This window comes from Antennarius striatus, chromosome 1 (assembly GCF_040054535.1).
Source record: "Antennarius striatus isolate MH-2024 chromosome 1, ASM4005453v1, whole genome shotgun sequence".
Classification (NCBI taxonomy): Eukaryota; Metazoa; Chordata; class Actinopteri; order Lophiiformes; family Antennariidae; genus Antennarius; species Antennarius striatus.
The window spans coordinates 11,969,849-11,995,037 of record NC_090776.1 but is presented as its reverse complement, the minus strand read 5'-3'; the positions used below and the strand labels follow the sequence as shown (position 1 = coordinate 11,995,037).

Genomic DNA, 25,189 nt, shown 5'->3' with positions numbered 1-25,189 from the left:
AGTCAAGTGAGAATTTGACTGTAGTACATTTACTTAAAGGTCCTATATTAGATAGATAGATAGATAGATAGATAGATAGATAGATAGATAGATAGATAGATAGATAGATAGATAGATAGATAGATAGATAGATAGATAGATAGATAGATAGATAGATAGATAGATAGATAGATAGATAGATAGATAGATAGATAGATAGATAGATACTTTATTAATCCCGGAGGAAATTGTATAGTACGCTTTTTAATTCATTTCATTCAGCTGTCAGATGTCCAACTACACTGTATTTGAAATGTCTTGCCCCAAAGTGATCCGTGGTCCTCAATATCTTTGATCGGATATTGATAAAATCAGTTCCGCATTGAAATGCTTTGTGTTAATGGGCATGGCTCTGAGCTCCCTCTATCAACAGCTTCCCACCGCCTCGGGATCATGCACGTTTCGTTTACATGCAATTTTCTATTAACTATTATCTATTTATTACAACCTCTTTTAGTTGTTCATTCTTATATTCACCCTGTTCATTCTTGTATCCACTCTTTGTCTCTTTCAAGGCTGGGAATGAGTGATAAATTCAATTCTTGATTTCTGCTTGGATCATTTCACATGCAGGGTTTATGTCAGTTGAACGTAACCCTTGACTGGTAACAGTGAATATCTGTTAGGCAGTAAATAAAGGCTGAGGGTGTTTGTTAATGAGCGGTGTACTCGCTTTGGATACACACAGCTCTCAGATCCCTTAGAAGAGCTAAAGCTGTTTTTATTCATCAAAAACCAGACAACATTTCTGATTTAGTAGCATCTTCATCTGCTGTAAAACTGGTTATGTGTCCACTATACGCTGAGGATACGCCTTACACGGACACACACACACACACACACACACACACACACACACACACACACACACACACACACACACACACACACACACACACAAACACACACCTGACTGACGCAGAGCTAACTAGTTAGCCAAATGCTAGCTGACTTCAACAGCTTGTGAGGAACTTTCAGTGTGTAGCTCTGAGCCAGGTCATTACCACACACTGCTGCAGTAGCCTGGACACTAACTCCACCTCAGGGTTGACCACACCCTTATCCAGATGGACGTGTCAATCAATCAGATATGGCTCAGGATAGGTTAATAATCCAGGAGTTACATCACTAACAGAGCTGTTATGAATTGAAGTGTTTTCTTTGTGGATTTTGCATTATTTCATATATTTATTGATGGAGGAAGAAATTGTTTTCCAGATTCTATGAATTGGTAGGGTTAGGGAAGACCACTATGTACAAGTAGAGACCTTAAAAATGTATTTTCATACATGGAAGTTAATGGAAGTTTGTTACTCCAGTGCTTTTAAGGATTAATTTCCTTGAATTTATTGACTTTATTTATTAAAACATGCCAGCTTTTACTGCTTTGTTTCACATGGATGTTGTAGCTTTACTGAAAGGATACTGTTAAAGCAGTTTAATGTTAGATATCCCTGATAAAGAAAGGTGGTTCGGGTTTTGCAGCTGCTCCTCTCTGAGTTTGTAAGCCGGTTGTGTTCCTGAATACGACATTTATAAACATCTATAACAGACTATCCATTCGAGTCAAAGTTGATTAATTGTCTGAATTTGTCAGCACTTCTATAGAGGTACCTCATCAGACAGAAAACTTTATTAGAAGCAGACTGTTTTTGTTTCAAACACATCTAATGCAATGTTTTTGCGCTGTCTTAGGAAAAAAAAAATCAAACTAAAACCTGTTATTTCTCCATTTATTGTGATTACTTCTTTAATGCATCTTGTAAACTACAATGAGCTCAGAGTAAACAGACAAAATATGCACACGACAGAAAATCATGCAACTCAAGCCGGACAAAAGGAGTATTTTGCAATGAGTAGCAGCAGCAACACATGATATGAAAAAAGGTCTTGACTTCAGATAGGAAACATTGTCATTACAAATTCATACAAAACCAGTAAACACATATATTTAAGGCCTTTGATTGTTGGGAAATCCACCATTCATGTCTACAGGATGGCGCTCCAACCTCCTGCACACCTCTGACATCTGCGTGCTGCATCAACAGGTGTAACTTGCTTTATTAGACGTTGTACCATATATAATCTAAACGTACACTGTAGGTAAACAAAGGAAAAGAAGATCTATCAAGAGATCTTCCAACAACATTAGAAAGGCTTTTATTGTGATAGAAATTGTATTTTTGGTCCTGCAGTGAGGCGGAAACAGGTTTGATGCAGCTCTGTCTGCGACGCTGCTTTAATCTCTAACCCGGAATGGGCTGGATGGGATGGTCACACCCCTGATGTCACGGCAGTACGATGGAGGTACGTGGTTCTCTGATGCACAGATTGTAAAGAGCTTTTCTCTTCATATAATTCTCTGAAATAATACAGCTGCCAATCTTACAGTCCAGCTATAGATCAGTGGAATGAAATATATCACATCTAGTTTTACAAAAAAGATTTAACGAGAAACAGTAAAGGTATCTGAGGAATAAGAGCGAACACTTTTTACATTTAGATATAGTTTCATATTAGATATATTTAAAATTTTAATATTTTCTACATTCGTAGTTAAAACGGCCGGAAAAAGAATGACATCTATCCCCATAATGATCACCCGTCAAACCTTTTTCTTAGCATCCTCTCTGAACAGTCTCATCTTTACTTTAAGATCACATGCAGAAAATTAAATACTGACATTATGACAGCTAATGTCACACGTTCACATCCACAAACGTTCAATCAAAGGAAAATGGAGCATTTAAAGAGTACACAGGAAATGACTCAAGCTGCAGTTATAATATTTTAGCTCATATTTTGCATCCCAGGACGTTCTGTTACAGTAGCACCTCGAGATACAAGTTTAATACATTGTGACTGAGCTCGTAGGTCAAACAAGTTTTCCCAATTTAAAAAAACAATAGTCATTTGAATTCATTCTAGCCTTGTAAAAAATCCACAAGCCCCCTAAATTATTAAAATAAAAATATTTCTTATCAACTAATAGAAATGCAGACTTTACCTGTGCAAAATTATCAAAAAGTTACATAAAGAATGATAAAAAATGAAAAGAAACACAAAAGTCACAAGAACATACGAGCTGCGTTTTTACTCCACCAAAGAAAACGAGATCCGGTCTCAGCTGATGTATTCATTCGTCAACCAGCAGCGGTGTCCTGAAGTACGGCTCGAATCTCGGATTTTCGCTTGTATGCTAAACAAAAATATGGACAGATCTTAAAACACTTTTATGTCAAGCAGCTCGTATCTCGAGGTGCTACTGTATTGAAATGGAGACTGATCGGAACATAGAAGTCCATTTAGCAAGACAAGATGAAAGCGCTTTTTAAAAAAAAAATCACAGACGGAAGCCCTTCTGAACGGATGTCCTCAAACGCGTCCAGCCTGGGTTGGAAAGCTGGGCGTGTGAAGAAGGCCGCTATAGGCACTCCGACAGCACCTCATGCTTGTCTAACGTCAAGGACACCTCTGACGTGGGCTCCGTGATGAAGCTGGCGCTCAGCTGGAGTTTGAGTTTCTCCACCTCGTAGTTGTGCAGGTACTCCTGAATGAGGTAGCGTTCTCGTTTGATCCTCGCTTTTACGTCCGATGGCACGTCGGGGATCAACCACGCCACAAAGAACTTCACCACGAAGACCACGTGCTGCAAGGAGGGAAGTCAGGTACAATCAGCTTCATGCAGTTACACTAAGATCTGTGTCTCCAAGTTAAAGCGCTGCTGTCTCACCTCCATGATTATAATGAAGGCCAGTTTTGCAGCCAGGATGTGCCAGAACTGCATGGTGTGAGTGTACTCCCTCTGGTGGCCAGGAGGGTAACGGTAGTCCCGATATCTGGAGGGAAAAACACATGGAAACTTCTTCTTTTCCTTTTGGCTTTTCCCTTCAGGGGTCGCCACAGTGAATCAGTTGCCTCCATCTAGCCCTGTCCTTTGAATCCTCTTCTCTCACACCAACTACCTTCATGTCTTCCCTCATTACATCCATAAACCTCCTCTTTGGTCTTCCTCTAGGCCTCCTGCCTGGCAGTTCAAAACTCAGCATCCTTCTACCAATATATTCACTATCTCTCCTCTGGACATGTCCAAACCATCTCAGTCTGGCCTCTCTGACTTTATCTCCAGAACCTCTAACATGTGCTGTCCCTCTGATGTACTCACTTCTGATCCTATCCTTCCTGGTCACTCCCAGAGAGAACCTCAGTATCTTCATCTCTGCTACCTCCAGCTCTGTCTCCTGTCTTTTCCTCAGTGACACTGTCTCTAGACCAAACAACATCGCTGGTCTCACCACAGTTTTGTACACCTTTCCTTTCATTTTAGCTGAAACTCTTCTATCACACATCACACCTGACACTTTCCTCCACCCGTTCCATCCTGCCTGTACATGCTTCTTCACCTCTTTTCCACACTCTCCATTGCTCTGGACTGTTGACCCTAAGTACTTAAAATCCTCCACCTTCTTGATCTCTTCTCCCTGTAACCTCACTCTTCCACTTGGGTCCCTCTCATTCACACACATGTACTCTGTCTTACTGTGGCTAACCTTCATTCCTCTCCTTTCCAGGACAAACCTCCACCTCTCTAGCTCCACCTGTTCCCTGCTCTCACTGCAGATCACAATGTCATCTGCAAACATCATAGTCTATGGAGATTCCTGTCTAACCTCGTCTGTCAGCCTGTCCATCACCATAGCGAACAAGAAGGGGCTCAGAGCTGATCCCTGATGCAGTCCCACCTCCACCTTGAACTCCTCTGTCACACCTACAGCACACCTCACCACTGTCTTACAGTCCTCATACATGTCCTGCACCGCTCTAACATACTTCTCTGCCACTCCAGACTTCCTCATACAATGCAGAGCACACAGCAGAAATGCAGTGTGTAAATACCACAACACCTGACTGAATGTTGCAAAATGGACTGATTTAAAGCACAAAGAGACTTCTGTAAAGCTGAATGTGTGAGGAGCTCTCCCAGCTGGAATACCTGCAGGTTGAAGTCGAGTTATCGAACCAGTAGTCCGGCGCTTCGGGCATGTTTTTCCGAGGAATCTGTGAGATGTTGTAAATGGACAGGCTGTTGTTGACGTAGCCCCTCATGCTGAGCCCGTTGCTGTTGGCGTACAGGTAGACCATACGGGGGATCATGTCGGAGGTGAACGCCATTATAAACGCCTGGAATAAAAGTAATGAAATGTTTACGTCCAAGCTGAAGCATATTCAAGCCCCAGTGATGCATTACACTCACATTGGTAACAACAGACAAGATGGCCACCGCGTTCAAGATCTCCTGCCATGCTCCGATGTTTCTGGCTTTGGAGGCTACAGGTCGCCTGAACTGGGTGGTGAATTTCCAGGCGTCCACTCTGATCTCCAGGATGTTGTTGAATAGAGCCAGGAGCGGAGCCAAAGGGAAAGAGGCCACAAATAAAGTGATGAAGCCGAACTGGATGACTGGAATAACGGAGCAAAATGAAAGAGTTACAGATGTAACATAAAACAGAGGAGGAGATATTAGGGGAACTTCAAACAGCAACGTATCTCACCCATCTCCAGGTACTCGTAGAACAATCCCAGCTGGCTGAAGTTCTGCAGGACGTGGTCCTGCTCCCAGCGGCTGTAATGGTTCTCTGGATGATGTCGGGCCTTCCTGCCGCTCCACCAGTTACGCATCAACCTGTCAGAAAATAGAAATGGACGTCAAACTGATTAGAACGGTTACACAGGCTATGTATGAGAAGTTATTTAAAGGCGTGGTTAAACACTTTGGGACGGGTGTTCAGCATTACTAATACAGTAAATATATTCTACGTGTCTAATGTGTTTAACAAAATATAAATCCATGAAACATCTGATTGGACATTATTCAGTGAGCGAATGTTTCCACAGATGCATTTCTGTTTCTCCATCTCCTTGCACCTAAATATTGACCTTAAAAATATGATTTGATGTGAAAATTTAGAATCACATTGGCTTCATTGTTAGTTAGATAATAATGATGTCAATGATGATAAATATTTTTTCACTAATGGAGTTTTTCTTCAGGAAAATTTTGAAGATACACCAAATTGGATTATGAATAAGGGTTCGTTTTTATTTATAACTCACATTTGTTAGTTTTTAAAAAGAGTTTTTCCAATTCAAAAACCATTTATGTGGATCCAGATCAGACTTAAACGTTTGGTAGATCGTACAAGGATATCATCGTGTGATTTATACAATAATTATAAAAGTTATGCAGACACAAATTTCTTGTAATTGATTTGGTAAGTAAGCCACAATATGTTAATGTTACGGTCAAAACCTTTTACTTGGCTTTGTTGTGAAATATTTATTTGTTTTAAGTTTAGACAATATTAGTTACGGTTTTTGAAAATCATGCTTTTATTTTGGAGAAAAAAATCCCAGGTACACGTGCGAAAATCCTGTTTCATGGATGAAAAACCTGATAAATACATGGAATTAAAGAAGTTTTTTGTAATAACAAGCCAGCGTAGAAACACAAGGTCAGTATCTGTTCTAAAGTAATAACGTCAAGACGCGTTTTATGTCTCGATTCTAGCTGTCATCGTTTTGTTTGTGGTAGAGTTAATGGTAGCTTCATTTGAAGCAGTTCTAGCTTTATGAACTTTGACTGTTTGGAAATGTGTCTTACACTACATATCCTAAAACCTCGTGATTCAGATATTGAAATATTTTGTTTAACAACAATATGACAACATTTATCTCAACTTTTTTTGTGAAATGCAGGTGTTCATCTGAAGTGTGCGGGTTGGGTAGAGATGTCTGATTTACCCTAACATGATGGTAACTTTACATTATAACTTGTGTTGTATTGATCTTAAAGAATTAATTGGATTTATGCATTTAAAATTGTAAATAGTTTCCAGAGAAACAAAAGAAATAAAAGCTAGGATTCCTCAGATTATAAAAAACATTGTACCGATGAAACTTTGAGACTTTTCCACAATCGAGGTGAAGCATTAAACGGGTGAATGAATGGGTGGAGGATAAAATTGATGGACTTACGGCAGCAGGGCTTCCTGAATGTTCCCGCACATTTGTTTTCCTGCCATGACGATCACTAGCTGCGTGGTCAGCTCGATCAGACAGCCTCCGGGGTCGCACTAAGATGAAATAAAACGCTTTGACTTGACAAGTCCCTGTCGACGCCGCAGCAGAGAAGAGGTTCTCTCAAGCTCAGCAGAAAAAAACGAGTGGCTTTAAATATCTTGGGCGTATTTCAGTCAAGTGTGATTAAGAAAACTCACCTCCTCATTCCTCAGTTTGCTCCATTTGCCGAACATATACGTGTAATCGCCAGGGTAACCCACAAACTTGCCTTTGAAGAAGGCCACATAGAAGCAGGAGGAGTAGTAGTTGACAAACTGGAACAGGAACATCTTCATGGTCAACCGGTTTTCGTATTCAAGGTGGGTTTTGGGGATTTCTACAGGATGTGAGCAGTTTGATCAGCACTAGATCGATCGTTTAGACGCTCGTCATTCCAGGCCACTTGATCACACTTACCCATATCGGTGATCCAGATGGCCACCCTCTCGTAAAAGAAATTGAGGATCATAATGATGACAAAGTTGATAAAGGAGGCGGTGACGGACGTTGCGAGCTGTGGGGTGATGAACCTGCCCACGAACTGGATCTTCCTCATGGGATTTTTAATGATACTTGCAAAGGCAGCATACACGGCCAGCCTGTACGCTATGACCCCTATGATGCAGGCCACAATCAGAGAAATCTGTGGACGAGCAAACACACGTTTGAATAGTTCACAGCATGTCACATGATGTGGAAAATTATGGTTCAATACTTGACTTACCCAGAATAAAACAGTCGTCGCTGAGAGGCAGAAGCGAGCACACTTGCTGGTGATCGGGAGATAGGGCTCCATTTCCTGGAAGAGTCGTTAACATTGTTGTTATTCGATGTGCTTAAAGCAGGTGGGATGCTGCTATTTTGTGTTCAGTAGGTTAAGTTGTGTTCATCATGTTTCAGTGACTGGTTTTGCTCCACCTGAGTGATCTTATTGAGTCTCCTGTTGGTACATCTGATCTCAAACTCAGGCCGAATTTGAAGCTGCTGCTGAGCCTCCTCAAAATCCACCAAGTCCCACTCGTACTCCAGCCGGGCCTGACGCCGTTTCCAGAACTCCAAAAAGAGAGTTACTGCCACATTGATGAGAAGAGAGGAAACATAAAATACACACTTGGCCTAGAGTATGCTGGGCCAGTAATGCAAATATGTTGTTCTTGATTGAAATATGACGGATTAATGTCGTTGCTTCTGCGTAAAAAAGGTTGTAACTGTGGTAATCTGTCCCACAAGAGGGATCTCCTGCATAGTTCAACACAGGACGACGCCATCAACTGATACTTACCCCAAATCCCCATGAATATGGCAAAGAATATCGTTCCCTCGTTATCGAATAGATGGGATTGCTGGAAAGACAGAAAATTAAAAATACTCCTTGAGGTTTGACAGAAAAACGGAATCATACTCAGCAGAATAAAGCATTGCTATTTAATAATATTGTTTATCCCACACATGATTGTAGCAGAATGGTAGTTTGTTTTACCCAAGAGGAGAGACACGTTGAGTTGAGTTTCCAGAAGGGACATTTTTTATCACATAGTGGACACATCACGATGCTGCCTCCAATGTTAGGGTCGCATATTTCTTTGCTAGATAAAAAAAAAGGAATATAATTCACAAAAACACATAAATACAAGTAAATTAATGTGTTTTTAAAATGTTACCCATTAATCAAACTTTAAGAAACCATACTATTTGGCCAAAAGTATGTGGACACCTCTGTCATTTAAATTTGTGTTTGAATAGTTTGAGGCTAGTTTTCATATTTTGGGGTGAAGTTACAGTGATACTGTAGTTATAGACCCTTTTGTGTCTAAACATCACCACATCCAGAGCAATTCATTAGTAAATACTCGAGAAAGGCATCAAGGTTGAATTTTAGGTCAAACATGATCGTACCCTGATGTATGATGTATTAGTATTTCAAAAAGAAATGGTACTAGCCTGTACAGGGCTCATTAATACACAAGGTTATTGATCAATAATCACATATGAGTTCAACAGTCTTTACCTATAGTACTAACCTAGATATGTTGTCATCATAACTGAGCACTCCATAGGTGAAACATATAACACCCATAACAGCAGCGAAGAACAGCATCTCTGTGTAGAAGCCCAGCCAGGCAAAATAGATCCCAATCTTCTCCCCGTAGTACTTCCTGTAAACAAGGAATCAAACTTCACCATCAACACGCTCCAGTCAAAGAAATGTTATATCCTATGAGAGAACAGCCTTCATGTCTGGTTACCTGATTAGGTTAAGAGGTTGTACTTTGTAAAAGCAGAGAAATCTGGCCCAGTGGTTGTACAAGTTGTAGCGCTCACTTTCACATTCAGCATTTCTTGCCCTTTTCCAGTATCGACACTGGAAGGAGGAAAAACAAGGCAGCATGAAGCGTCTTTGGAAATGAAAAGAAAAGTTTCAGGCTGAATTTCTGAACAGAGAGCGCACAAAGTTAAAGATTGTTCTTTGTTTGTATTATTTATAGTTCTTAAAGGTTTCATAGCTTAGTGGGATTCTTTTTTCTTTTAGTTTTTCATGTTGTTTGCATAGAATGAAAGAGGAAAAAGAGTGTGAGAGTGAGCTCCTCTGTTCAGAGGATAATCTTCGGGAACGGTTACACAACGTGAGGGATTAAAGTCATGAATAGACACACACTGATCCGCCGGACAAGTTTGCTGCTTTGCACCCACATTTCTCACAAATTTGGTAGGTGTTCTTTGGGACTAATCAAAGTGCATATATAGGATCTTCCTGCCATTTGCCTTACGTCATGCAGAGGAAAAGCTGATGTGTATGTCCCGTTGCTGAGTAGTCGCTTGATTCCCGTCTTGTCTCTGTCTTTCCGACCCTCTTTGTAGTAAGGACAACGAGCCAGGATGTAGAACACCTAACAGCAAGGAAGGGATTGAAGACCAGATTAAGGGATTTGTTTTTTGGGCAAATGAAAACCTGTCCAAAAAATGACATTGTAAAAGGATTACCATTCTTACATGCTAAAACATCAGAGACAACAGGTATTACGATGTGAAGGTGAATTCCAATTTTTGGACAAGACGCACTCACAATTCTGTTTCTTGTGGAAGGTGGGAAGAAGGTATCCTTGTCGTTAATGAGGAAGAAGTCGGTCTTGGTCTTGTCGAAGGGGTAGGTGAAGTAGTCAGGTTGTGGGCGCATGATGTGGTCCGGAAGTCGAAAAGGATGTGAGAGCCAGTCCAGCGGGACCTCCTGACCGTGGGGGATATCACTCTCCTTGAAGGGAACTTTGATTTTTAAGACATCGGCATAGGTGGCTAGGACATCCCATGGAGCATGAATCTTCAGGAAGTATGTCTTTTGGTCTTTGGATTCCTAATGAAAGGGAAGTCAGAGGAGAGGGGGAAACACATGCTTCATAACAATCATTTAAATCTGGGAAGACTAAGGCGTCCAATGTTGACCCATCCCTTTAAGACTTTTTCTCTCTTTACTGTGGTGTCTCAGGAGACTGGCCACTAGATGGTGCAGGTGCTCTGCGGTGGAATCTCTTACTGATTTGTCATCTGTCTCCAGCTCCAGTCCTGCTTTCTCAAGGTTGTTCTCAAACTCCCTCCTCCTCTCCTGGACATAAACAAACCACAACAGTGTGAGACTCACACAGTCTCAGCACCTTTTCTCATTTATGGATATCTGACACTTTACGTAAAGGCCGTCTGATAATGATGTAGTGGTGAAGTCACTTTTTCAGGTTGGGTGTGACAGTAGGTTCCTTACAAACATCTACCTGCTTTCATCTTTCAAATAGATGGGGTGAGGTCAATTCAGACAGTGAAGAATTAGGGAGAGCCGGTTGTCGCTTTGAGGGTTGTGCCATTTTCCTTGAAATAAAAAAGGTCTAAATCCATCTCCTTTGTAAAATTAGCGCCCCCTTTCAACCCATTTTGTTTTCTAATTCTAAATAATTATAAACGTGAAAGCTTTTGACTGATATTTATTCACCTTAGAGGATAAAGAGCATCAGAAGTTTTCAAAAAATCCATGGATGTGTACTGACAAAAGTCTTTCATCTCCTGACCACTAGAGGGCAGAAACGACTGCATAACTCCGTTACAGTACAGTATAGTGATCATATCGAAGGACACAGCGTTATTAGAAACAATAGAGTAAGGGGTCACGGCACATGCATGACACAAATACAGTACATTATTATTATTATTTACTCTGTTGCTGGAGCAGTGACACCTTGAGGCCACTCTTAGTACTGCACTGCATCATCAGCATAAATGAATGGGATGATGGAAGCAAAATGCAGATGAGATCATTGCTTCAGTCATTACAGTATTTTCCGCACTATAAGGCGCACATAAAAGCCTTTAATTTTCTCATAAACTGACAGATCGCCTTATAATCCAGCGTTTCTTATATATGAAAAGGATTTTAGAATAGGCCATTCATTGAAGGTGCACATTATAATCCAGTGTGCCTTATATTGCAGAAAATACTGTACTTTCTGTTGGTGTACAATCTGTCAGGAGTCAGCAGCTGCTTAAGTCTGGTTAGCGTGCTAGCTGAAAATTCAGGGTGTCACCAATGAGTTATAAATCCTCATCCAATTTGATTTAATGAGCACGACAGAAGAGTAACAGATGTTAGATTACTAGTTGAGAGTTTGTCTCCGTATTAATGAAGACATCTTTTTCATTAGGCTACATTTATCTTCATCAACGGGATTCATCAGACGACAAAACAAACAGCAAATGATGTTCGATCTGCGACTCGGAGCACAAAGGCACAAACTGAATTGATATTAGTGTGTGCTGAGGGTTGTGTAGTGTTTCATAATATGATGAACATGTTAAGAGTCGTTTATGTTTGTAAATGGATGTAGTCTCTCAGCCACAAACTCACTGTTTATGAACTAATGTGTTGGGTTTTCATTACAAAGCTCGTCAGTCATCTCTATTTTCTGCACAGAGAATCGTTTCGTTCAACATAAACAGCCCCACCCCCTCCTTGCCATCAGCAGTATTACATTATTTGTCCCCATATAACCCTTCCTTGATAAGACTTCCCATCCTTCTCGACATGTTTTTACAAATTACCAACTCGGGAGCACTTTCATGAAAATGGCCAGATCAGATTTTGATTCATGAAGCATTTCCAAAATGGGATGAAAATATTTTCAGGCATTCACAAATGTTTAACAAAAGAGGAGAAGGAAAAGAAAATCGACTAAATTTAAATCTTCTGATGATTGAGCGTCAAATTGCTTTGGGTCACTGATTCCGTTCATCTCTGGAAAATACAGTACGTCCTAGAATATTACGTCCTCCTGGTGCTGCCGTTTTGTTCCTGTTTTAAATTATGTAATAATATTAATGGCATTTCTGGAAATTTATATCAATGAAGGCCAACTTGTCACCTCTTTATCTCACTTACTTGTTTTTTTTCTCCATCTTTGTCGTCCAAATACGACAACACAAAATCTATTCTTCGAACTCCATCCCTGAAGAAGACGGTGTCTTTGTTTGGCTGTAGCTGGTCTGTCTGAGAAACAAACGACAAGAACAAAACAACACTTTAAACCTCTTGACAGGGTGGGAAGAACAACAGATTCTGACAGAGCAAGAGACAAAGCAGAGTATTCAGAATTATTATATAAAAAGCCCATTGTGACCCAGAATAACACGTGTAATTTAGGTAACCGTGTTACATCCAAGAGTTCCAGGTTCACTTGTTGGCATTTGGGAAGAAAAAAGAAAGTTTGACTAGAAAGATCACATAAAATAGAAACTTCTGAATTCTGTTATTAACCGAAAATAATCCCATCCTCAACTTCTATATTTCAGCAATGACTTAAACTCCCAACGTTATTTGATATAAGATGCTTTTCCACTAATGGGATCATCTACAGTTTGCTGTGTAATCGGGGTCGACAATAGACAGACTGTGTTTCCTCTCGGAGTGCCATTGCATTAACGTCGATCAATACAGAAACACTCCATCAGCACATAAACTGTGATCAATGTCATTTTAGATGTAATATAAGATAAACATTCTGTTTACATTTGTAATTTTGCGTCTTTAGGGCTAGACAGAACTTGCTCTTCTTTGATATAAATGTAATCACAATTATTTCAGTTTGGGTAATGTCCTGAAACACACAGCTCATGTAGTCATGTAACAGGCAGATATCAGCACTTAAAAATTGAAAAAGGAAAACAGGATACTCTTTCTTTCTTAATCTGTGAGGCCATTTTACAGGAAACTGAAAGAGCTCCAGACTGCTGAGTACATTCAGTGGTTTAGTGGAAACACCCAGCTTGTTTATCTACCAGTAGAACCTCATTTATAGGCCTAATGAGAAGATTAAAATCTGACAGAAATGTTCCCTTTACACACAGAATGCTGTAATCACACATCACAGACATCAAATATAATCAATGTTATGGATTAAAATAAATGAGCCATGCATTATAGCCTGATCATATCCGACTGACAAAAGACATTTGACAGATTGTGTTTTACAGACCGTGTTGTGATGAAAGTGTTGATCTAACAGAAATAATATAAGCCTATAAATGGTAGTAAACCAAATACACTGAAATTATGTGAAGAAAGACAAGTTTTTTTTAAATTTTTTTAAATTTTTTTAAATTATCTGTTATAGATTGCTGAAAATGTTATTCATTCATTTATTTATTTGTTGGACTGCACCAGATCCGGTCAAAAGTAAAAACTATTCACGCTAATTAACAATTCATTTTGTTCACAGCACCTGCTGGCATTCCACAAACGTTCAGACACGTGATGGACAAAGCAACAGCAAGAATAATAGCTGACTTATTGAACTTTCTCTGCAGCGAGCGGTTCACCGTAACGTGGGCTCCATTCGAACGGACGGGCGTCTGTTTCGGTGCAGTTAAACAAACTGACGTCCCATCACATCCCTGCTGCAGTCGAGCAGAACACTGAGGTGGAATTAAAGCACAACAGGAAATGAAGATGCTGCCTGCATTGGTTTCAGGTGTTTCTAAGCAACCATCACAGAAACAGGAAGCCACCAGATCAAGGTGAAAGTAAAGTGTATGGGGAAAGTCCATTCAAAGTAAAATCAAACAAGAGACATGTTATATATTACAGTAATCAGTGAACTTCAGAGATGCTGATCAGCTTGTTGTAGAAAAACTGAGAATATTTGGAATTTTTCTGCCTGTTAAAGACTTGTCAAAAGACATATTTACTTTTCCAAATGGTTGGAGAAAAAAAAACCCCTCAATTCTAACCTTTTTACATCCAGACAATAAAAGAGAATAAAAAGGCATTCCCATAAAAATACGTCTTCCTGATGAATTTGCATCCAGACTTACCTCTCCATGTCCAGGAAGTGTCACCCTGTCAGATAATGAAACACCATTTCCATTGTTTTCATCTGCAAAACAAATTTAAAAATACAAAACAAAAGTTAAGTAAAATCTTTTGCATTTTGTAAGAAGTAGAAAATATAACGGCAACACAAACTGTACAGCCTGTCTTCAAAGTTGCAGTCTGTGCAGAAGGAAAACTCTCAAACACTGAGTGAAACTTTCAGAACTTAACTGTCAATAATTAACTCGGTTAATTCTAAAATATTAAGATGTTAAGATCTTAAACATTTAAGTTCAGGTAACTTGACTTAAAAAAAAAAAGTAGGAAACATGTTGAATATCCAAGTGTTCACTCCAAGTTAAAGTTATAAACAATATTTCACCATAACTTCCCCTAATTGTACTTTTTTAGTTCTTGACTTTTTAAAGTCAAATTTTTAACAACATACAGTGAATACACTTTCCCATGAAAGCATATTTCGATGTCATATAAAGAGATAGTTTGGGTTTGGGGGCAAATTTAAGAGGTACTGACTGATGGATACCTGCTGTGTGTGTTTGTATGTAGTTAGTGTAGCCATTATTAGCTCTGTTATGATCAGATCATCTGTTAACTTCCACAACCAATGAGGAGAGATAGAGAAATGTTGGTAGCAGCACAGCCCTCCTTCACCGAAGCCAGTGAATTAGCTTCTAGGAGTTAATCTTCTTTATGTGCAGATTATAATGAGATTTAATCCGAGCCAAACCATCCCTTTAAGAGCGATCAGCCAGCCGGGGACTGTTTGTAATTGTGCATGCACCTCAGACACACTCAGGCTAACGAAGGCCCAATGACTCAAACAGGAGTGTGTAGGCATTTATAAGAGCTGACACACACACACACACACACACACACACACACACACACACACACACACGCACACACGCACACACACATTCCAGCAGTGCCTCCTCTCCCAGTGAGGGCTGGCAGAGGGAATGTGCTCACGTAGCACGCTCCCCTTTTACTCCTGAATGGTGGAGGAGTAGAACTTCCTGTGGGGGGGGGGAGGCAGCATAAAGGCAACAGCGAGGGGGAGGGACCTGGGTCCACAGCTCGACCACGAGGCTTTGCCTCCCCCCTCGATGAATCAGCCGGCACACAAAGGACACAAAGATCCGGCTTCCTCCGGCTTTGCTGCAGCCATGGGCAGCTGTCTCTGATTGGACGTAGTGATCTGACAGACAGCGATGTGAGCCAATGAGAGGAGGGCTGCGGTGTCTCCATGTGGAAGCTCAATGATTGGCCCTGAGACTCAGTGGGAAGGAATGAAAATAAACCATATCAGTTAGATTATGGGAATCCCGAGGGCAAAAGGTCAAATGAGATTCTTCCATCGAACTCGTGGGAAACATCGCTGACTTTGTTTGGCTGAATTTTCCTTCCTTTCTTTTTTTCTTGTCTCACTTGTTTGGTGTAACTCCAGCCATGAGCAGTCAGTTATCAGAGAGGGGCTTGAGCAAACAGAAGCAAAGGGCCACTGTGTGGGGGGGTTATACCCACTTCCACAGGGAGACAAATTATAATAGAACACGGTCATGCAGGCACAGCTGCCACACGTAGAAACAAGGTAATCTACAACCGGATGCTGCATAAATGAGCTCTGACACTCATATGATGACTGTATTTATAACACACAGCTGATTCATGCGTTGTGATGTTACCCACTGTGGCACAGCACAAGTGAACCAAATGTAAACATCGCCTCCATGTTCTCCATCCAACAAACCCACTAACACTTCAGCTCATCCGTAGGCGAGCCCAGCGGCAGATTGCCCACTTGGCTCGCAACCAAATTGACATGTTTTAACCACCTTTTCATTTGAGAACTAAATATTAGTTTGTAAGCTGTTCTAAAACCCTTGATTCTATAATTTATCATGCATATTTAGCTACTAATATCATAATATGACAGCTTATTATGAGCTTTTTATGGGATTAAATCTTAAAAGCTTTAGAACAGACGTGTGGGAAAACCGTTCATTCATTACTACATCCAATAACATATTTAGATTCTGTAGCCAATGACTGCCACACAAGATTTGTTGAAAAAGGGTTGTTTTCTTAAAACAACAACAAATTTTATTAATTCATTCAAGTATAAATTTGAATTTGAATTTCTCATAATTTCGGATAAATTAGAGAAATTCTGCGTTATACCCAACACCGCATCAGAATAGGAGAAAATCCACCTCTAACCTCTGCATCCCTTGAATACAGTAAAGACAACCCCTTCATGATGAGAACATGTGCTGATCCACAGTCTACATTTCACTTCTGACAGAGCGGCATCAGCGTATAAACAGTATATCTCCAGGTGCAATCAAACAAACCACATTCACACTGCAGGATGGTATGCGTCTGCAGCGCATGAATGCATGCATCAGCACACACACAACCAGTCTGATTAGCTAACTAGCAGCACGCTAACAGCAATGCTTGTCATGAAGACGGAACAAAAGGATGCAGAGAGTAAGATGAGGATGAGGACGAGGGGACGGACAGACAGGCGTCACACGAAAGCCTCTGATCTGCCCGTACCTGAGAGGAGGTTTATCCTGAACGCTGTCAACACTGCCAGACCATCTTTAAAAAGACAGACAGACAGACAGACACGGGGTTATGAGAAGATGGATCTGCTTTCAAAAGGATCGGTACGTCCTGATCGACTGTAAAATACATTAAAGAGTCTTCGTTGTGAAGCGGCGCCCAGGGCCCACTTAGACCGTGTGATGCAGGAGGAAACAAACACCACTAAGCACTTCATCACCAGTGACGATCAGGCCTGGGTTTCCCTCCGCCGCTCACCATCTGAACGAGCAGCGGCGTCGACCTGAAACGGATGCAGGGAGCGTTTGATGCAAGATAAAAATAAACTGTAAAGCTTTTGGCTGCCTTCTTCCTGCCAACTCACCTCAAGCTACTGTCGAAATGTCTCATTTTGACAACGTAAACCCTTAGTTCTTCTTCTTCGTTTCGGCTTTTCCCTTCACTACATCCATAAACCTCCTCTTTGGTCTTCCTCTAGGCCTCCTGCCTGGCAGTTCAAAACTCAGCATCCTTCTACCAATATATTCACTATCTCTCCTCTGGACATGTCCAAACCATCTCAGTCTGGACTCTCTGACTTTATCTCCAAAACCTATAACATGTGCTGTCCCTCTCAAAATAAACCCTTAGTCAAGAAAAGGAACTTTGACCAACGACTTCCCTCAGATTTCAATCAATCACAATTCATTTAAACCCAGCGCCTGCTTTATTTATTAGGTCTCAAATACTTCAAAACCAAAGCATTCTGTTTCTTTAGGATCCGCAGGAGGGAGGCCTGGGCAGGAACCGGGCCTGGGTCTCCAGTGACAAGACATCCCCTCTATTTCTTGAGCCACATTTCCTGTCAAATCAGCCGACCATCTACAAAAAAAATCCTTAACTATGTTGTTCAAGTATGAATTTTGTCGTTACAACTCAAACACCTTTTCTTTCAGTCTTATCGATTTAAAATATGTCAAAAATAGTATTTAAATAAATACAAGCTCATTATTGTGTACATCTACTGTGACTTTAGAAAACTAGGGATGTGTTTTGCTTGTTTGTTTGTTTTTTTGTCACTTTTATTGCCGGGATATTCTGGTTCCAGAGGGAAAGTTTACTGACAATCTCCGGAAAGCTTGAGCGACATAAAAAAAATACCAGAAACAGTAAAGGCGAGAGAGAATAACGTTCCTATATTATCTCCTTGAGACACAACAGAGTGAAAATACCACAGTCGATGCCGTTGATGGTCTGTTGAGGAAAGGAACGTTAGAAGAAACGACGGCTGGTCAACGCAGATTAGGAGAGAAAAACGTTCAAGACTTGAACTTTCGTCCTGGTTATTTGCTTTTAGATATGATGCATGTGAAATATTAATAGGGTTAAAGAAGGTCTACGTCTGCATATCAGCTGTGTTAGAATCACTTGGTTTGATGTACTTTGCTGTAAGACCGTTTTAGCTCCTGTTCTACAAATCGTTCACGTACTATATATAACAAGCATTAGTTTTCCCTCTTCTAAATGATTAATGTCCATTCAATAAAAGCAAAGGTCAGAAAACAAGGCAGCTTAAAAAAACCAAAGGAGCCCAAACTCTTGTGTTGCTGTTCTTGAGTTTATCTTTGCCCTACGTGCCTCATTTGAGAGGAGGTAATACAATTACAAGGCCTGTTGCCATAGCAGCTCTTTAGCTCTGTTTCACATCTGACTGGAGGATGACTTCATCAGCTCGCATGAAGATAGCAGAGTAAGATCACCGTAAATGGAAGCAGGCCCCTTAAATGATACGTAATTCCTCATGAAGGGGGTCATCCGGTGAGAGGTACCTAAAATCTTGGCAAAGGCACTGAGTCTGATTACAAAAGTGTTAGGTGAAATAGAAACGGTTTCTGAGATCAGACCAATCCTGCACAGACATCCGATGCGCTTTATGCCTTCAGCGCAGAGCAAAAGTGTGAGTTTCTTCATTCGCTTAGTCGCTAATGGAGACATTAGAGCAGATAGAAATGAGGCCAGCAGGCCCGGATGGCCGGTCAGCCTTCAATTTCACAGGAGATTTTGTGCCCAGTAGAACAGGGAAAGCGAAGCAAATACAGAACCAGAATAAACTGTGTTTGTGTGATTATTCTAAACCCAATAGACCAGCCAATCAACAGAAGACAATCTGGTACGTAAGGTAGCTTTAGAAGTATAAATCCGTCAAAGTAAAATACTAAACATACAGTCAGCCCAAGCCAGTTCAGAGCCCCTCCTCTTGTCTTTCTGTTTCCTCCTCATGGAGCTGTCGACCCTGATAAGAACCCAAACAAAGGCGTTTACAATGAGAGTCTATCAACGCTCAGCTGCTATAGGATCAACAGGAACACGTCTTTATTAACAACTCATTGTCCTTCAGTTATACGGAGGAATTGATTATCTTTCACCTCCTTTGACTGTCTATCCATTGTTCCATCAGCCTGGAGATGCTGTTCAGCTGTTGGCTGGCCAGACAGATGGTTGTTTCAGAGCGTTTACCACATACAAGAAAGCTTTCGAGGGATTTCTCAAACGATGTTCTGAGTTTGGGTCATCAAGAACATAAAAGAACATCTTTAAACGATAACGACCCTTTATTCAATATTGGACCCCAAAGCTGTTAATAAAACATGAAACCAGACCAAATATGATGACTGACTAGGAATAAGACGAGAAGCGGTCGAACCTTTTCCATTCCTGCATCTTTCATTTGCTTTCAATTCTATGATTTTCAAGTTTCAGCCACAAACAGTAATTATTATTTTTTTACCTATTTGACGGGGCAGGCTGCAGATATCTGCTGTTTGGGTTTCAGTTTTCAGTGTGGAGTAGAAGATGAGACGGGTACCAATGAGAAACGCCGCGGTAGAGATAGTGTAATCATCATTATGATGATGTAAACAAGCATTCATGTCAGGATATCATATTAGCATGTGAGCACATGCTCTCCAGAGCCATTAAATCATTATTGTATTACTATCGTTGCACACTAATCTGTTTCCATGGAAATGGGGATGCTTTTTTAACTCAGCAGTAAGTGAGTGTGTGAGCAGTCTTCACTAGAAGTGACCTCTTTCCATTTGACAGTAGATGCATGAAATTTCAGACCAATTCGCTCCCATCACGTTAATGTCTAAAGTCACATTCATGGAGGAGAAAATGGTCCAGATGGATTCTGGTGATTGTCCCTGGTTAAACCACACGCTGAGTGTGGTTTGCTGTTGAGTAAAGGGTCAGCGGAGGACCACATCATTCCATTAGAAGTGGACGGTCATCCTCCGTTCCAGCTTGACAAGTAGCAGAAAGAAAGAGACAGATTTTGCTTACTCACGTCCGATCATGTTGTTGTTTAGTCCAGCCAGCCGATTGATGGATCTGATCCGGGTCTGAGTTATTATCCTGTAATATATTTATCCTTCTTATTTGTTGTAAAGCCACACATAATTCATTTCTACTGTGCAGAAATGTTGTTGTTTTTGTTTTTTTAGTATTTTTTAAAGGTGACCTGCCCTCCAGCAAGAGGATTCTCTGACCTCTAACAGTTATGCCTTTAATTATGACAAATTCGTTTCAAGCGCTCCCACATTCTGCTCACTTATGACGTCATTTGTGCACAGTCTGGGTTTCATAAGTAGCTGCCAAATTAAAGCGAGGCACGATGGTTGGAGGGGGCGGGGGGGAGTAAATAAAGTTATTTTATGAAGCTGTGGACCAAACATAAATATATATTCAGTAAGTTAATTACACGCAACCTCGCCAGTGTTATTTTAAAACGTCCTTTCTTTGTTGGAAACATGAAACTAACAATAAAACACCACAGCATATTGTCGATACCAGCATGGATATTTCATTCCTGCTGCTGGTTCTGAGGTTCTGATGTTTACAAGAGTGTTTAATGTGGGTTATGGGTTCGATTCCCTCACTGCCACCTGGTCAGCTCATGTCTTTCAGCCTCTCAGGGCAGCTTTGGTGGGAATCGCACCCAGACTCCGTTAAAGGTCCATTCGTGTCTGTATTTACCTCCAGCCTGTGAATCCGTCGCGCTCTGGAGCTCGATCAAAGTTTCATCCTTCGCCTTCCCCGTTATTCGTCTCATAGCGGCTGGCGGCGTTATTCTAAGGCTTTCACCTCCCCCAGGGTTCAGAGCGCCGAGGATGTCGCCGTGATCCGATGGAGCGATGTGAGAGCCCCCAAAACATGCGAGTCCCGGCTGATCACCGGAATCAGTCAGATTATATACAGACTGCTGTAGGATTGATAAATAATATTTACTGACAAACCCTCGCTGGAGCTGAAGGCTGGTGTCAAAGAAGAACAGACAGGCACACATAAAGGGGAGTGGCTTTTCTTTCTTTTCTTTTTTTTTTTTGTCGGCACAATTGTGAGCGCGTTGGTGTTTAGACCATGTGTGTGATCGATGAGGGAAGGCAACTGCTCCATACGTGTTAAAAAAAAAAAAAAGATATGGAGTTTTCTTGCTGGAGGTGTTAATGCCTCTTAAAGATTACCTGTGTGGCGTTCAAAGACGCATGAGGAGCCGACAGGAAGTCTTTGATACAAGGGTGACATCTGGTGGCCGTTTCTAAAACTGTACCCGGGTAAAATCACAAACGCATTACGGTTACGTTCCCAGTTTACTTTTTTTTTTTTCTTCTTTATTTTCGGCTTGGTTATATCTTTATTTTGAGATAGAAGTAGAATTTTAGATTTCATAAAACTAAAAAGAAATGACCACGCCACAATAAAATCACGTGGTGATTATGGAGAAAAAGGAATGTCACAGATAGGGTAACATGGGGTTTGCATTAGTCCATGAGGAGGAAGATTACTCCTGTGATTAATGCTGATGAAGGACACACAATTTACTGATTGTCTAAAATGTGTTGTCTTTAATAAAATCAAGATAATTATTAAGTTGGAAAGTGCAGGTGCCTATAGTTATATGTCACAAACTACCCTCAAAACATTACACTGCAATTGTTATATACACAAATTTCCATATTTATCATGTATAATGGAGTTTCCAAAATATAAAATAAGTCTCAGTTATGGTTAATTAATTATTATCTGAATCTTGGCACTTATGAAGATTAATATTTAGGCTGCTAAGTTGTAAGGCCAGTTTTTAGACGTGTTTTGCAGCAGAACAAAACCAGACGAGGCTTTGTAAAAGGAGGTTCCAAAATATTAAGGATGCAAAGAAGTGATTTCAAAATAGGAGTAGGACATAGCAGCAATGAAACAATTAGAAACCATAAGCAAATACAAATGTAAATTTAACCATCAAATAGGAACAAACTTAAAATGAAACAATAAGAATAAATAAAGGGATATAAATATCCATCTATGGAGAGTAAATAAGCAATTTTCTTTTACATAAATTAGTCTATATATACCTTTGAATGACTTGTGATTGGTTCACTGTTTACTCCACACGTGATGCATCACTATAAAACCTATCAGTGAGTTTTTAACAGTAACCACATGCAGGTGACTTCCTGTATTACCTTCCTCACACTCAGACCTGTTCTAAATTAGATTGTTTTTACCGTCATGACTTTATTATGACATCAATCTTCTAAACCATTTATTCCTCTTAGTGTTCTATCAATATTTAAACTTGCAGACCTATCATAAACATTGATTCAGCAGGAGAAGCTTTTTCAGTAGTTACTCTCATGAGACCAAAGCTGATTGATCAAACACAGTAAGTAATTTTGTAAACCAGTGAATAATGTCAGATTTTACAGTGGATCATGAGACGCTACCAGTATTTAATCTTTTTTGTTTTGCAGATACATTTATAAAAGTATGACGGCTGTTTCATTATGACCCAATTACAATGCAACCGCGCCACAAGCTACCGCCGGAGTGACGGATCAATAAACACAATGAGCTTTAAAACTGCTGCGGGGTTGTGATGTTGGATTCCATTCTGTGGATCATTCATCTCGTAATATCTATTCCACATCCGCTGAGCTGCACCTAAAGACTACATCTTCATATTCACAGCTGTGTGACATAATAATTCAACGATAAAACAAGGAGAGCCCTTCTGTGATGAAAAACAGATTAAGTCTAGTTCATTGAGGTTAAGGATTTTGAGAGGTGGAGGCAACATGGGAGGTAATTGTTTTTCAAGCGTGTTAAATAATCTGCCCACTAGAGGGAGCTCGAACACAACAAAACAAGCGCTACTTTATTGTGCCCCGGTGGTTGAGTATCAAAAGGTTTATTATTTATCTTTATTATACAGTAAGACTCATACGTTTTACTACAAATGTTTCGATATTATCGAGTTCATTATATTGATCATCTGAAAAAATGTCCTCTTTGATTTTATTTTTTTAATTTCAGGACATTTGTCTGTAAACGTGTTCGACCAGTGGCGTTACCCTGATTGTAACGACCTGATAATTTCCTTGACTGGGAGGGAAAATAATTATATTTTTGACATTACATTTTTACTCCCTTTCTTGCATCACATTCAGTACAGTAGCACTTTTTTTTTTTTTAAATTTCAATCCAGAATTAGGTGAATTGCGTCCACCAGGGGGCGCCGTGACGCAAGTTAAACAGCTGCTGCTTTGTTGTAACGGGTTTATTTATCAGCTGCTCGTGCACAAACAAACACTTTCACTCGTATTTGTTCTTTTTGAACTGATATGTGTTCGGATTAAACTGATGTTAAACGCATGCTTGCGGCTGTTCGGGGTTCAGCGAGGACAAAATGCTTTTGGTGTTATTGTTACTTTTTGTGTTTCATTTGGGTTATTTAACTTTTAAGAGCGTTTGTTTGTTTGTTTGTTTGTTTGTTGTTTGTTCACCTGATACATATATACTCCCAAACATATGATTGGGTAATGATTTTTTTTAATGACAAAAGGGACAATGTTAGATTTTGGTGCTGCTCCGGGTCAAAACAGATATTTTTACGCTCTGTTGAGTACGTTTTATTGACACCCCCCCCCCCCCCCAAACAACCGCATAAGATAACTAGGTTACTGTTATTATCACATCAGTGGTTTATAATTATTACATCATCGCTATGTTCTTTATTTTGCTGACGATGCCACTTTTTTTACGCACGATTTCAAAATTTTATTATTATTTTGAATCGCATTGCAAGTTCTCGACCTCATCTACTGAAGCAGCCGGTCGTAGTAGTTGAAGCTGTTTTTGCAGGTTGTTCTTTTGTTCCAGGGGCAGATTCGGAGAGAGAGAGGGGGGGGGGGGCGGGTGAGTGAGGGAGGGGGGAGAGAGAGAGAGAGAGAGCCTCTGGATACAGCAGTCATTGAGAAGGAGAGGGAGCGGGATGCTGGCAGACTCCTGATAGATGGTGAAAATGGCGAAAGCTTTTCCGACCCCGACGAGCCACCGAGCAGCAGTGGCGGTGCGGGTCCGGTGATGTAGGCCGGTGTCCGGGACTGGAAATTATCTGCGTCTGCGTGTTTTTGTTTTGTTTGTTTTTTAAATTTAAAAAAAAACCCTTATTCGCCTCACGTTGCTGCAACTGTCGGACTATCTGCTCCAAGTGTTTAAATGGCATCCACAAGGCACCGCCGCCTTGTTCCGTGCTTTTTGGGGATACTCCTCAATGCTTTAACCGGTAAGTGCCTCTATCTGATGACCGGACTGACCCCTGTCGGTGCGCCGAGCTCCAGCTCCGGGGGATCGGTGCGCGCTGGAAGGCAACGTGAAGCCGCTGACCGGTGTGCCTGAACCCCCCCCCCCCTCTCCGGTGTCCTGTTAGTGTTTTCAGACTAACCCGGGTGTCAAAGCCAGCCCGTTTGAAAATTGGAATGTTTTTAGAAGTTCTGCTTTGGAGCGGTCAGAACTTTGGTAAGGAGCGCATGGTGTTCGTATCCAGGTGGCTCCACGGCAATACGCGCGCAACGTGGTCCCAGAGACTTTCTTATTTGTTTTCCTAGAAACGCGACAGAGGAATGCGAACAATGTTCCGCTGAAAGGAGCGCAATGAATGCGTCCGGAGAGACCCGGCTTTGCCGGTAACAAAAGCTGCCAACGGGCGCAGGGAGGCTTCCACTTCTGTCTCCTCCATCGTGCGTCCACGGAATCAGCAGGGCTGCAGATCTA

At 40.8% G+C, this 25,189-nt stretch overlaps 2 protein-coding genes across 3 annotated transcripts in view; one reads left to right on the top strand and one right to left on the bottom strand.

The window, feature by feature from the left end:
* Positions 1 to 1,758: 1,758 nt before the first annotated feature.
* Positions 1,759 to 21,402, bottom strand: ano5b (anoctamin 5b). 2 transcript variants are annotated; one of them, XM_068339334.1, is made up of 21 exons: positions 21,113 to 21,178; positions 20,424 to 20,491; positions 14,506 to 14,567; positions 12,575 to 12,682; positions 10,688 to 10,756; positions 10,223 to 10,507; positions 9,927 to 10,046; positions 9,405 to 9,520; positions 9,180 to 9,314; positions 8,639 to 8,744; positions 8,441 to 8,501; positions 8,077 to 8,228; positions 7,883 to 7,957; positions 7,576 to 7,801; positions 7,317 to 7,495; positions 7,075 to 7,172; positions 5,592 to 5,722; positions 5,294 to 5,499; positions 5,033 to 5,220; positions 3,773 to 3,878; positions 1,759 to 3,688 (listed from the first exon to the last, which is right to left on the bottom strand). In XM_068339334.1, exons 2-21 carry the CDS (start codon positions 20,431 to 20,433, stop codon positions 3,464 to 3,466), a joined length of 2,658 nt encoding a protein of 885 aa, XP_068195435.1. In that variant the 5' UTR covers positions 20,434 to 20,491; positions 21,113 to 21,178; the 3' UTR covers positions 1,759 to 3,463. The 2 variants fall into 2 exon arrangements, with proteins under 2 accessions (XP_068195435.1, XP_068195363.1); XM_068339262.1 differs by lacking the exon at positions 20,424 to 20,491 and having other exon boundaries at positions 21,113 to 21,402.
* Positions 21,403 to 24,465: 3,063 nt separating this feature from the next.
* igdcc3 (immunoglobulin superfamily, DCC subclass, member 3) overlaps positions 24,466 to 25,189 on the top strand; it is a 46,450-nt gene continuing 45,726 nt past the window's right edge. The window contains exon 1 of the mRNA XM_068317479.1: positions 24,466 to 24,701. Within this exon, the coding sequence (XP_068173580.1) occupies positions 24,635 to 24,701 (67 nt within the window). The 5' untranslated portion in view covers positions 24,466 to 24,634. The remainder of the gene's footprint in view (positions 24,702 to 25,189) is intronic.

Coding starts and splice junctions, on each gene's coding strand:
- ano5b (XM_068339262.1), bottom strand. CDS start 21,188: ATGAGACGAATAACGGGGAAGGCGAAGGATGAAACTTTGATCGAGCTC. Junction 9,315..9,404: donor CAACCTCTTAACCTAATCAG/GTAACCAGACAT, acceptor CCTTGTTTACAG/GAAGTACTACGGGGAGAAGA. Junction 8,502..8,638: donor CAACGTGTCTCTCCTCTTGG/GTAAAACAAACT, acceptor CTGTCTTTCCAG/CAATCCCATCTATTCGATAA.